Source organism: Eublepharis macularius, chromosome 4 (assembly GCF_028583425.1).
Source record: "Eublepharis macularius isolate TG4126 chromosome 4, MPM_Emac_v1.0, whole genome shotgun sequence".
Classification (NCBI taxonomy): domain Eukaryota; kingdom Metazoa; phylum Chordata; class Lepidosauria; order Squamata; family Eublepharidae; genus Eublepharis; species Eublepharis macularius.
In genome coordinates this window covers 42,504,032-42,516,613 of record NC_072793.1, presented here as the reverse complement: position 1 = coordinate 42,516,613, position 12,582 = coordinate 42,504,032, and the positions used below count along the sequence as shown (strand labels likewise).

The following is a 12,582-nucleotide window of genomic DNA, read 5'->3' as shown; positions in this document are numbered from 1 at the left end:
AGCGACCTTCCAGCCAACGAACAGCGCTGGAGACTAGTTGCCGCCACTCGGCCGAGCTGCGAGGCGGGCTTCAGAGGGGCTGCTTTTGCCGATCGCCTTGAATCCGGCGGGGGCGGCAAGCAGGAGGGCGCACGGGGCAGCAAAGCGCCTTGTGCCCGTCGTCCAGCATAGTAAACTCGGTCTCGGTCCAGGCGGAGGGGACGCCGCTCGCAGAACCACGGAGGTCCGGGCAGATGAAGAGGCGTGGCCCGCCGCCTGCACCTGAGAGGGCGCGGCTCCAGCGGCGCGGCTCCAGGACTTTGCCTGCCGCCCGTCTCTGGCTAGACTCGTCCGTGCCAGCATGGCCCCCGGTTGGTGCGGGCGATGCACGCTCTTTCTGGTGGCCGCGCTGGTGCTGGACGCGGCCGGGCTGGCCTTGGTGCTGGCGGGCGCCGTGGGAAAACCGACGCTGGCCGGGAGCTCCTTCGAGGATTTCCTGGTGCTGAGCGGAGCGCTGCTGCTCTTCCTGTCGCTGCTCTGTTGGCTGTTCTGGTATTCGGGGAACCTGCGAGGGGTGCCGCCCGAAGAGCTGCCCCTCGGGGCGCGCCCCAGGACTCCCGCGCCACGCGGCCGGGGCAGCCTGGTGCGCCTGGCCGCCAAGCTCTCGGAGCGCCTGTCCCAGCGCCGCCGGCTCGCGCCTGCGCCCTCCTTGCCTCCGGACCCCGGCCTAAGCGCGCGGGTCGTCAGAAGCGCCGCCGCTGCTGCTGCTGCCTCCTCGCCGCGGCCCTCCGGCCCGTTAGAGCTCAGTCACCTTCGCCCGGCTGCTCACCCAGAGCAGGGGACGCCAGAAGAGCGGCTGGTATGAGACTCTTCCGGTGGAAGCCAGGTAACCAGCAAAAGACTGCCCTTTCCCCGCTGTGGCAACGCCAACCCTGCTTCAAGCCGGGCCAAACTCTACCACCACCCTCCAAAAGAAGTGCGTTTAATTTAGACTTCTGCGCTACATTATACTGCGGTTGTCCACCGTCCAGGTTTTTCCTGGCTCTGCTCTGTGGTATCCCGAACCTGTTTTCGAAGTGAGTTAGGGAAAGTGTAGATGGGAGGGTGTGGATTTCTGCACCTATCCTGTCCCACATTCGGCTTCATTTCCAATTGCAGTCACCATCCCTTCTCACTGGTGGGATTTTTGCTTTTTTTTAAAAAAAAAATTGTAGTTGATATGTCACCATAGCGCCCTAACACTATAACAATGTACCTTTTTAAAAATGGCAAAAAGCCCGCAGGAGGAAAAGGATAATGACAGTGAGGGGAAAGCACAGGGAAACTCCCTTGTGTGCAAGCTCTGTTGCAATGACAACAAGAGCAAGGCGAGGACTGGCCTCTGTCAAGCAATTCAAGCTGAATCCTTCAGGATGAAACAAAGCAATGGATCCCCCAGCCCCAAATATGCACTGTATGCCTTTCTGAATCATTGAACAACTGGAGATAGTTTCTGGTGGGTCGCCATATAGGTCTGCGGTAGAAGAGGAAGATCCAGGTCCCGTAGCACCTTAAAGACCAACTGGATTTCCAAGGTATGAACTTTCGAGAGTCAAAGCTCCCTTCTTCAGATACAAGGAGTGGGAAAAGGCAGGAGTCTTGATAGTGGTGGAGAGTGCCCTCAAGTCAGAGTTGACTAATGGCAACCCCTGGTAGAGTTTTTATGGCAAGAGGCAAATAGAGGTGGTTTGCTATTGCCTGCCTTTGGAGCCCTGGTCTTAGTTGGAGGTCTCCCATCCAGTTACAAGGCTGACCCCGCTTAGCTTCTGAGATCTGACAAGATCAGGCTCACCTGGCGCTATCCAGGCCAGGGCCAGGAGTCTTGAAAAAGTCTTTATAAAGACTCCTACCTTTTTCTACTCCTTGTGTCTGACAAAAGGGAGTTTTGAGGCTTGAAAGCTCATGCCTTGGAAATCTAGTTGAATAACTGGTGTTTACCTTTATATATTTTGGTTATTAGGAAGAAGCATGGTTGAATTCTAGGTAATGGAGGCAGTTTCCAGGCAGACCACAGGCAACGGAGCTTGGTTGCATTTGCTGGGATTCAAGCCCAGTGCAAACTGAGCCACCTTGTTCTGGTTCAATCCTTTCAGGTAAGAAATTCTTTAGCGTCAAAACTCTGTTGAGGAGAGTCCTGCAACAGCTCTGCCCGTTTGTAAGAAATTCTTAGCTAGCTTAAGGGATTGCAGTGATCAGTGAATCTGATCTCGGCATGACTGTTGGATTCATGCACCATGAGAATATACAATCTTGGTGACTTCATATATTAAGCAGATGAGAGGGTTCACCCATCCACATTCTTCTGCTGTGTGCCGAAGCGAGGATGCATATTATGCTTTAGATCCAGAGGAGTTAGCCGTGTTAGTCTGTAGTAGCAAAATCAAAAAGAGTCCAGTAGCACCTTTAAGACTAACCAATTTTATTGTAGCATAAGCTTTCGAGAATCAAGTTCTCTTCGTCAGATCATGCATCTGATGAAGAGAACTTGATTCTCGAAAGCTTATGCTACAGTAAAATTGGTTAGTCTTAAAGGTGCTACTGGACTTTTTTATTATGCTTTAGGATTGTGCAGCTGTGAGCTGATGTTACTCAAAAATTGTCAGATCCCTATTCGCTCTCCCTTGTACATGACTTATCGTTAACCGGTCAAAGTCACTTTACAAGTTAATAATAATAATCCCTGCTGGTCAGTGTTTTGTCCAGCACTGAGCATCTTGCCTCCAGATATAATTGGTATGACACTCTGGGCTCATAAAAAGTCACTTCTCTTTCTGCCAGAGAAAGATTCTCTTGCCTCTGGAAAGGAAGTATTAAGTCCTGTTAATGGTACATTTTAAATAGTTTGCTTCTCTAAGCATCCTGCTTCTCAATAACTGGTTCTTGCCTTCTCTGTTTCTCACCTTGGGGTTGATAAGCAGGACTGAGGTCATGCTTGGCTTAGTCAGATATTCAGCCAAACAACTGTCACGTGAATGGCCTCTGGTGTCCTGGTGGTTACTGTGATCCAGTACATTTCCAGTGGGTGTATCCACAGGATCAGAAATGGAAATCACGAAAGGTAACTAAAGAATCTGAAAAGGGGAAAATAGAAAGTATAACACAGTATTGAGGAAGGGGATAGTAAAGAGTTCAGTAGCACCTTTAAGACTAACCAACTTTATTGTAGCATAAGCTTTCGAGAGCCACAGCTCTCTTTGTCAGATGCATCTGACAAAGAGAGCTGTGGCTCTCGAAAGCTTATGCTACAATAAAGTTGGTTAGTCTTAAAGGTGCTACTAGACTCTTTACTATTTTGCCACTACAGAGTAACACAACTAACTCCTCTGGATCTATTGGGGAGGGGATTGATTTCCAATCTTTGATGATGATGAATCATTCTATATGTTTATTGTAATGAAAACCATATTGGTTTGTTAAAACTACTCTTAGAATATGTGTTCTGTTCTTGGGCAATGCCAATAATCTAAATGAGTGCAGCAAAACCAAATCTAAAGTCTGCTAGTGGCCTGAACTCCCAACTTCCTTGGTGAGGCCATGCTGCTCTCCATGTTGGTGTGTCTTTCTTCCTGTTAGTATTGTTCTGTAGCTTCATGCTCTGGTGAAATGAAACTAAACGGCTACAGTTACATGAGTCACTTCTCTTGCCTTTCCGTGTACTACAAACTGTGTGCTTCTGATAGACTAGATAATGTGTCCTGTTATCAGGTACCGCCCCAGAGATAAAATGCTAAATGTTTTACTAGTTCTTCCACACCTTTAGATGGAACCCCGGTCTCCCTTCCCTGCCACACACACACATACAGCAGAGTTTGAGTACGTTGGGAATCTTAAAGTTTCCCTCACTCTGTGACACTAAAACCTTGCTCTTCTTAGGGCAGTCTTTTAATTTTAACAGTCAAAACGGAGGCAAAGTAGTCACTAAGTGTTTGTTCCAAAATCAAATGGTCTCTTATGGCTTCTACTCCCTGTATCTTGTGTATAATGTTATAATCATTATATGAAATGCATGACTATAAAAACTCTCTTGCCGTTCAGCAATGTATTGTGGGCAAGAGGTAATTTTTACTTCAAATTTAGCAATGCTTATGTTATATCCAGACTAAAAAAATGCAGAATAATCTTTGTCACAACCATTCTCCTGTTCCAGAAATTCTTGCTGTCTGAGAGCAGCTTGAATGATGATCACTCAGAGGGGTGGAATATTTTCCCTCCTCCATCACTGTTTTCAGGTGTCCTGTGAGTGGAGTGGGGAAAAGAACACATTATTCCTTGCAGGGGATATCTGCATCCAGGGCTTCTTTTCTGGCAGGACACACCAGTACACAGTACCAGCACCTCTTTCCACAGTACCAGCACCTCTTTAGGTTGGTAGGCTTGGGGCCCCAAGGTGGAGAACATCATGGGTGCCAGAACTTCATTTTAAAGGGGGGGGAGCATCTTTTTGTGGGCAATCCGAGAAGTGGCAACAAAGGATGTGAAAGTTATGCTTTCTCCCCCGTTGATTGCATGCCTAAAGCCACCCCCATGCACTGATAACAAAAATCATTGTATTAAGGATTGCACTTGCTAGGATACAACATCAACAGTCATCCAGAGCTGTAATGTACATGAGTTCAACACGATTTGATCTGTCATAAAATGTTCTTACAGAAAATGTGTATTGCATGTTCTGGTGCAGATTAATTCCAGTTTTAACAAATAAAGGCTTGGTTCTCCAACTGTGGCACAGGCTTCTCAATATGACTCATGCAGGTGCCAATCTGAACTTTCCCTCGGCTTGATAGATTTCAGTTAATATAACTAATGGAGTACTGAAATCCTTTATGTAGTTCCATGTTCCATACGGGAGTGAATGGGTGGGACTATAACATTCATCCCTTCGTCTATGATCCAGATTCCCATGTACTGAAATGGGCCATACATCAGGATCTCAAGGCACACAAAACCACAACTGAGCGGATGGTTGATGCTTCGATATGGGAAGGCTGGTCTGGAGTAATAATAATAACAACAACAACATTTGATTGACATACTGCCCTTCAGGACAACTTAACACCCACTCAGAGTGGTTTACAAAGTGTTATTATTATCCTCATGACAATCACTCTGTGAGGTGGGTGGGGCTGAGAGAGCTCCAAGAAGCTGTGACTGACCCAAGGTCACCCAGCTGACTTCAAGTGGAAGAGTGGGGAATCAAACCCAGTTCTCCAGATTAGAGTCCTGCACTCTTAAGCACTACACCAAACTGGTTCTCTACAGAACAGTATGCTTGTAAAGGGGGTGGAAGGTGGCATGGTTTCATCAGATCTCAGAAGCTAAGCAGAATCAGCCCTGGTCAGAACTTGGATGGGAGATCCCCAGGGAAGACTGCTTGCTGTGCCAAGAAAGGCAGTGGCAACCCACCTCTGCATCTCACTTGCCTTTAAAACCCCTTGCTGGGGTCACCATGAGTCATTTGCGACTTGATAGCACATATATCCGTAAGCTTATGAAGAGGGTGCTGAGTTTAACTCATTTGGAAACACTTGAAGAGGTCTAGTAGCTTGTTAAAATTACATAACAATATATTCATGATAAGTCCTTATACGATTTTCAATACTTAACATGAGACCTCAAGTGTTGGTGCAACCTAGACTGTAAATTTCATGGCCTTGCTTTGGTGACCCAGATGTGTCTCTGAGCTTTTTACTTTCAGTCCGTTTCTGAGTATATTGTCCCATGGGGGCTTCCTGCTGTGTTTGTCCATTTTCTTCACTCCCCTATTATGTGCTGCAATATCATAATGGGATAAAAGCACTTAGACAGTGCTCTTTGTGTGACAGCTGTCCCTTGAGCCACATGTAATGCCATCTGCACAGGCTTTTTTCCTGTTTCTCTAATATTCAAAGCTTTATGACTCCACATCCAACTCCTCAGAGACTGCACAGACTGTAGCAAAAGATTGCCTATGTGAACATTAAGGCAGTAGAATGATATGTAAGAGTCAGGTTTTTGCCAACTTCAAATATAAGAGGATGCACAGCATCAGTAGGAGGGTTTCTTGAAACCTCCCTGCCTCCACCATACTTTGCCCCCAAATGTTTTTCTCCCAGTAGAACTCTGAAGCTGGAAGTAAGCCTCAGGACAAAAGCAGTTGGGAAAGGGGAAGCGGTTGAGGGGGGCATGGATGAGAGAAAGCTTTGGCTGCCCTTTCTCTTGTAGTGTACTTTTAGACTCACCCCCTCACCCCATGATATTGGCACATGCCAGATTGTTTCATGCTACCATAACATCTAATTCACCTCTAAATGAGAACTTATCATATGGTTTAATTACTTCCATTAACTTATCTTTTTGAGATGGGGCTTCCTGTTGAAACTTTAGTCTACCAGATGCTTCCACACCAGCTGTTCAGTCTGAAATGGTCACATTTGTTCATTTATTTTTTGCGTAGTAGCCAGAAACTGAACTTGTGCCAGTATTTTCAGTTTTTTTTTCCAGACCTGATTTGTGGTGCTTTGTTTTGTTCCTTACTTGAAACACAATTGCTGTGGCTGGCTGTCCCGTGAGGACAGTCAAAATGCAGTTGCAGCTTTCCATGGCTACTGACTTCTTAAAATCATTTTTCTTCCATTCTTATTAGCTGCCTCCTACTCTCTGCCACTGGCCATTTCTCTCATAAATGGCAGATTGTTTGCTCTTCTGGGAAGTGGGCTGAAGAGCAGGCTTTTTAAACAAAGTCATGGATCTGTTTTCATGGCTCTCATACCGGTTTGTTCTTTGAAAGTCACTCAGGGAGGGGACTGCAGAATTCATCAGAGGGGCAGCAAAATGTGTAATTTGCAAATAGGACCATCAACTTTTAAACTGGGCCCTCTATCTGTCTCTTTCTTATCAGTGCTCCATGCCATGAAAAAGCTTCTACTGCTTATTTACGCATTTTAAACCTCTGCTAAAGGGACATTTTTCCTCTGTCCAGTTGGCAATCTTACTTGCAAAGCTAAGACTGGTTTCATTTAGTCAGTGAGGCATGTACTTGTTGCTCTGAGGGATTGGGGAGGGGGCAGATTGTTTTGTCTTCTGCTAGGTCAGAGGTAAATTGACACATTGTAGACCTCTACAGCCAGTATTACTCACTTACTTTTCTTCACAATGGGGACCTAAAGTGGCTTACAGCTACATGGCAGCTTTGGGAAATAGCTGTTAAAAATGAAGGAGATCCCAAATAGCCTCAGAAAGCCTCTGTGGGGGAAGGAGGGGCTCCTCCCCTCTCAAGCTGTTTTCTGTGCTCCGCATGGAGTATTCTGTGCACTTAGAACAGTAAAAATGGGGGGAGTTCCCCCCATGCTGTTTTGACATGAAGAAACAGCTTGAGGGGGAGCCCCTCCTCCCCCCACGGAGGCATTCTGAGGCTGTTTGGGCTCGCCTTTATTTTTTAACACCTGTTTACTTTTTTAACTGCTGTATGGCTGTGGAAACCTGAGTTGGGTCTGGGAAACCCAGACCCAATTCTTTAAAAATCTGCCTGTTTAGCCAGCAAGCTTCCATGGCAGAGAGTTGGGATGTGAACCTGGGTCTCCCAGATCCTGGTCTGACGCTCTAACCACTACACACAGGACCTCACTTAGTGCTATTCTCCCCCTTCCCCTTTTTAAAAAAAAACAAGCTGATATCATTTTGCTATTCATATTAGCAACATAGGAAGGTTTTCTCCTCACTTCTGAGGAGAGGATGACAGACACATGTAGGGGCTGAAGTAATTCTCTTTCATTGAAGGATGGTCATAGATACTGGTAAGCTTTTTGTTAAGCTGTTTGCTTTATGAATTAAACTGGCAACAAGAAGTTTTTAAATCCCAGTAAAAATACCTTTGTCAAGGTTTGAGTTTTAAACCTCTCTGTTGATAGCATGGCTCATCCATGACAAAGTCCTGATGTGGTAGGTGTGCTTGTGTATATAATTTCTGGCCCATTTAAAATACTCAAGCAAGGCCTTTAAGGCATTTGAAAGAGGGAGAAAATAAGCCAAATTGGTTTATTAGCAGTCTGAGTCAAGGGTCAACTCCTAAATTTCTTGTAAATATTTGTGCCTGTCTGCTTCAAATTCACTGCCCAAGTCCTTTCTGTTTAGGGTGGGATTATATTTTCTGTCTTGTCTCAATTGGAGTCTCTGTTGGGATTAAACTGTTGAGGCCAGCTTCTGGCACACAAAACTCAAGGCAGGCACTGAAGTAAGAAAAATAAACCAAACCTTCGGATCCTCCTGAGTCTGTTTGCTGAAGCATCACCATTGGCATGGGCTGGGGCAGCTAGTGTCTACTCATTGGAAGCAAAATACAGCAGCTCCTATCTTGTTTTTAATCTTTATTATTATTATTATTGTATTCGATTTATATAGAGCCCTTCAGGATGACTTAACACCCAGTCAGAGCAGTTTACAAAGTATGTTATTATTATCCCCACAACAAAACACCCTGTGAGGTGGGTGAGGCTGAGAGGGCTAGAAGCTGTGACTGACCCAAGGTCACCCAGCTGGCTTCAAGTGGAGGAGTGAGGAATCAAACCCGGTTCTCCAGATTAGAGTCCCACAATCTTAACCACTACACCAAACTGGCTCTATTTAACTGTTGTTTTTAACTCTATTTTAGCTCTATTTTAAGAGTTTGTTTTTAAAACAGTTGTTTTATCCTTGAGGCAGATAGACTACACAGTCAGTAATATTCACCTACTAGTTACAGGTCCACACTGGTGCTCAACTTTGAAATGTGTATTTTTCTACGTTTCATTATGCAACTGGACATAAACCAGTAATACTTCCTTTTTGTTCCTAGGTCGACCGGGGGCTACTATCCATAAGCCAGTCTGCAGACTGTCACATTGCTATTAATTGGAGGAGCTCTCATCTGTGTTGCTGGTCCTGGAAGAGTGTTCATCTTGCTAAAGCTATTCTGCCAGTGCATTGTACTATCACCTTTCTGATACCATTTGTACTGAAACACCCTAAGGTGACTTGACGAGTTGCCTGCAGAAGAGGTTCACTCCCTAAGTTACTGAATGATGTTGGATAACTGAATTGTCATAGAGAATTTTCATAAGTGTGTTACAGTCGCCTACTGTGTTATGCAGAACACTGTATGAGGGCTCCAATAAGGTCTGCTTTGAAAAATCTATTCATCTGCTGCTCTACAACTGTGAAACTGTGCAAAAGAACTAGTCCAATGGGCACTTCTGTACAAAGTGCTGGGTATGGCCAATCTCTTCAAAATGTGTATTTGTTTACAAGAAAAATACAGAAATATTTATAATAAAGTAAATTTTTATTTTTTGGAAAAAAAATGAGTTCCTGTTGCTTGTGCGCGGCCCATAGGATTACGTTGCAATTGATTCTACAGGATGTTGTCATGCAGAAATTAAGCTGCAGATCTTAAGCTGCTTTACTTCAGCGTATTCTGGAGAGGGACTTTCTTGTCTCCTGCATTACCATTTGTAACTCCATGTATATTACTGGCATTGCTCTCTTCTCCATTATGAGTTGAGGAAAACTCAGCAATTAACAATTAGCACTGTGATCCCACAGGGAATTAAGTTGAGGATGTGGTCAGAGTTTGATTTTCATGACGCCATGAAAATGGAATCATCATGACTGCCTGCATCCATTTTGGAAACAGTGATGTCAGAAATTGCGCGGGAAAGCCGCCATCATTCAGTGAGTGGGATGCTATTTTTAGGATGTGGGGAAACAGCCAGTGTGAGAGGCTCAATGGCATTTTCTAAGTTTCAACTGTGACAGTGTTCATAGACTGAAAATCATTTGCCATACGCACACTAAAGTGATCGCCTAAAGAGACATATTCAACAAGCATGTGTGAGCTCAGCAGTTCTGATCACATTTGATTTGATTTGCTTGTTTTTCCCTGGTGTGGCAGTGCATGAGGTTTGTTTTTAAACTCGTTCTTACAGACTTACCTCTAAAACTCCAGAGGCAGGTACCTGGGTGTGAGGTTGATGTTCAGTCTTTCCCCCTTTCCTATTTTACCTTTTTGCTATACTAGATGAGATGTTATTGAACTGTGATCAGATCTCTCATCTCTTGAAATGTCTGCAAATAGCAACCACAGGAGACTTTACTGTTTTCCCCAGTGCCATTTTCCTGATGTAAAACACACACACACACAAGCTGCTATTTGCCCTGATAGAGAAAGCAAACATATTTTCCCTATCAGAACAAATAGCAGTTCCAGGACACTGATTTACATGAGAGGAGGGTGGCCCTGGAGGAAGAGTTAAGCCCTTCTCCCAGCATTAAAGACTAAATGTAATGAGGGGCACAGTTGCTCTTTACAGAAATTAAGAGAGACCAGAGGAGACCCATCAGGATTTGTGCGGGAAAGGAAGCCTCATTTCCTCCCAGACTTCCCCCTCTCCTGCTCACCATCCCCTTTTCTCTGGTTTTCCCATTGTCCCCCCAGCTCTGCTCATTGTTGCTGCCACATTGTCCTCCTTATCCTGGAACAGAGAACAAAGCAAGGGGCTCCTCCAAGAACTGAACTGTTAAAGGGAAAGGAACTAACCTATCGGAGGATAGAGAACACTATTGCTAGCTTGGATATATATATCCCTTGGATATATATTTTTGTACCTGGAAAAGAAAGGGAAAAAATCACCAATTACTTACCTGTAAAGTTTACTTGGGAACATTTCCTCTTCAGTTGGATCTGCAGCATTGCACCTTAAGAGTATCTTTGGATCAAGTTAAGACTCGCACAATAAATACATCCAGTGGTGTTTTATAATATGATATTCTCAGTAGTGTAATTATTATTATTGATAAGGACCTGATTTTGTATTCATCTATTTATTGTAAATTGTATATGTGTATATTTATTGCACATACATAGCACCTTTTGCACTTTTCAATTACAAATAGTAAATATTTTTTAAAAATATATTTGAAGTTAGTGATAGTGTTCTCTATCCTCCAATAGGTTTGTTTCTTTCCCATTAACACTTCTTCTTATCCTGGCTGGTGCCACCTCCAAGGCGTTGTGCTGAGTCAAGACTAAGGGTCTTTGGAGGAGAATAACCTTTTTTTGACAGTTTTAGCTACTTCTGTAAACTTGGGAGTTCCCCGTATTTGCAGAACCACATTTTTAGCTAGGCTGGCCTCATTGCTTGTATTTTGCTATGCTCATGAGGGCCATCCCTTCAGAAATAAATATAGCAGTAAGAGTGCTGGTCACAAATCTCCAGTATCTCATTTACTTTCACCCTTAGTTCATGAGTTCTGTGCTTACTTTACCACTGAAAGTTAGGGTCTATACCTAATAGTACTCTATTCTAGTTAGGGTCTGATTACACAACCATTTTTTCCAGTGCCATTTTCCTGAAGTATAACACTTTCACATGCACACACACAAGCTGCTATTTGCCCTGATAGAGAAAGCACGAGTTAGGTTGGAGATAACTTACATTTAATAGGGTGTTCCCATTAACGTGAGCAACTGAGCAATTATTCACATATTCTGACTCCTCTATTCACAGCTACTCAGCTGAAGCTCACAGGTACTAACTCTCAGGCAGCCCCACCCTCCCACTCAGCTGGCACTTGCGGGCAGACCCTATAGGAATGGAGCAGGAATGGAGCCTCATCCTGTTTCTCTCCTCCCTTCCTAGCTATGGCTGTTTTGGTCCCCAGGGTGGAGCCAGAGAGTGCCTCCAGCTGCCGCCCGCTGTCTAACTGGGGAACAGAACAGAGCTAAGCAATGGGGGTCAGGTTGACCTGTGCAGCCCAAACCTGCTGGGATCCCCTCAGCCCAGTGAGTGCAGAAGAGAAGGCAGCACCTCAGCCGTCGCCATGGTGAAGATGTCGTTTAACTTGGCCTTGGTGTAGAAGGAGGCTGGCAAGGAGGAGGAGGAGGAGGGCAGAGGGCTGGGCAAGGTGCTCATCATGCCTGCCGAAGGCAAGATGAGGAGAAGGCTGTCATGGTGCTGAAGGAACCTGGCTGAGTTTTGCTGTTGACAAGGCCTCCTTTTTGAGTTCTCTTCCAAAGTGGTTTTTACAGTCTGAAATTCAGACTCGGCCAAGAACTGGATCTGGCTGCCCTGTCTCAGCAAGCCGAGCATCTCCATCTAAAATGAAATCAATGGACATAGGCCGGAGTAACTCTGTTTAGGATTGCACTGTTGGAGATTTATTTTAGGGTGGCCACTTTGGGGCTGGCTCCAGCTTGGCTCTCTCGTTTTCTTTTTTAAAGCTGCCTTCTTGGCAAGATCACAGCCCTTCTTCACCCCCCACCCCAAATCTGGATCTGAAGCTAAAGTGCACCTCCAAGGGTAGCTGTGCCTGACTCGCCTTCTCTCCTGCAGCAGAAGCTGAGGGAAGGCCTCCTTCTTCACAGGGGAGTCTGTAAGTGCAGAATTAAACAGGAAGCCTTAAAGATTTTGCACGGTTTGAATCCAGTGGCACCTTGGAGACCTACAAGATTTTCAGGATAATGAGTTTTCTAGAGTCAAAGCTCTCTTCTTATCTTTCCTTCCTCTGTCTTCTTTCCCATCTTAACAGTGCAAGAAGGAAGTGTCATCATTA

General features: G+C 45.0%; 1 protein-coding gene across 2 annotated transcripts; it reads left to right on the top strand.

The window, feature by feature from the left end:
- The first annotated feature begins 340 nt into the window (after nt 1-340).
- On the top strand, nt 341-9,244 carry LOC129329166 (transmembrane protein 238-like). 2 transcript variants are annotated; one of them, XM_054978606.1, is made up of 2 exons: nt 341-865; nt 8,828-9,244. In XM_054978606.1, the coding sequence occupies exon 1, from the start codon at nt 341-343 to the stop codon at nt 842-844; it is 504 nt and encodes a 167-aa protein (XP_054834581.1). In that variant the 3' UTR covers nt 845-865; nt 8,828-9,244. The 2 variants fall into 2 exon arrangements, with proteins under 2 accessions (XP_054834581.1, XP_054834582.1); XM_054978607.1 differs by lacking the exon at nt 8,828-9,244 and adding an exon at nt 1,979-2,028.
- The last annotated feature ends 3,338 nt before the right edge of the window (nt 9,245-12,582 follow it).

Coding starts and splice junctions, on each gene's coding strand:
- LOC129329166 (XM_054978606.1), top strand. CDS start 341: ATGGCCCCCGGTTGGTGCGGGCGATGCACGCTCTTTCTGGTGGCCGCG.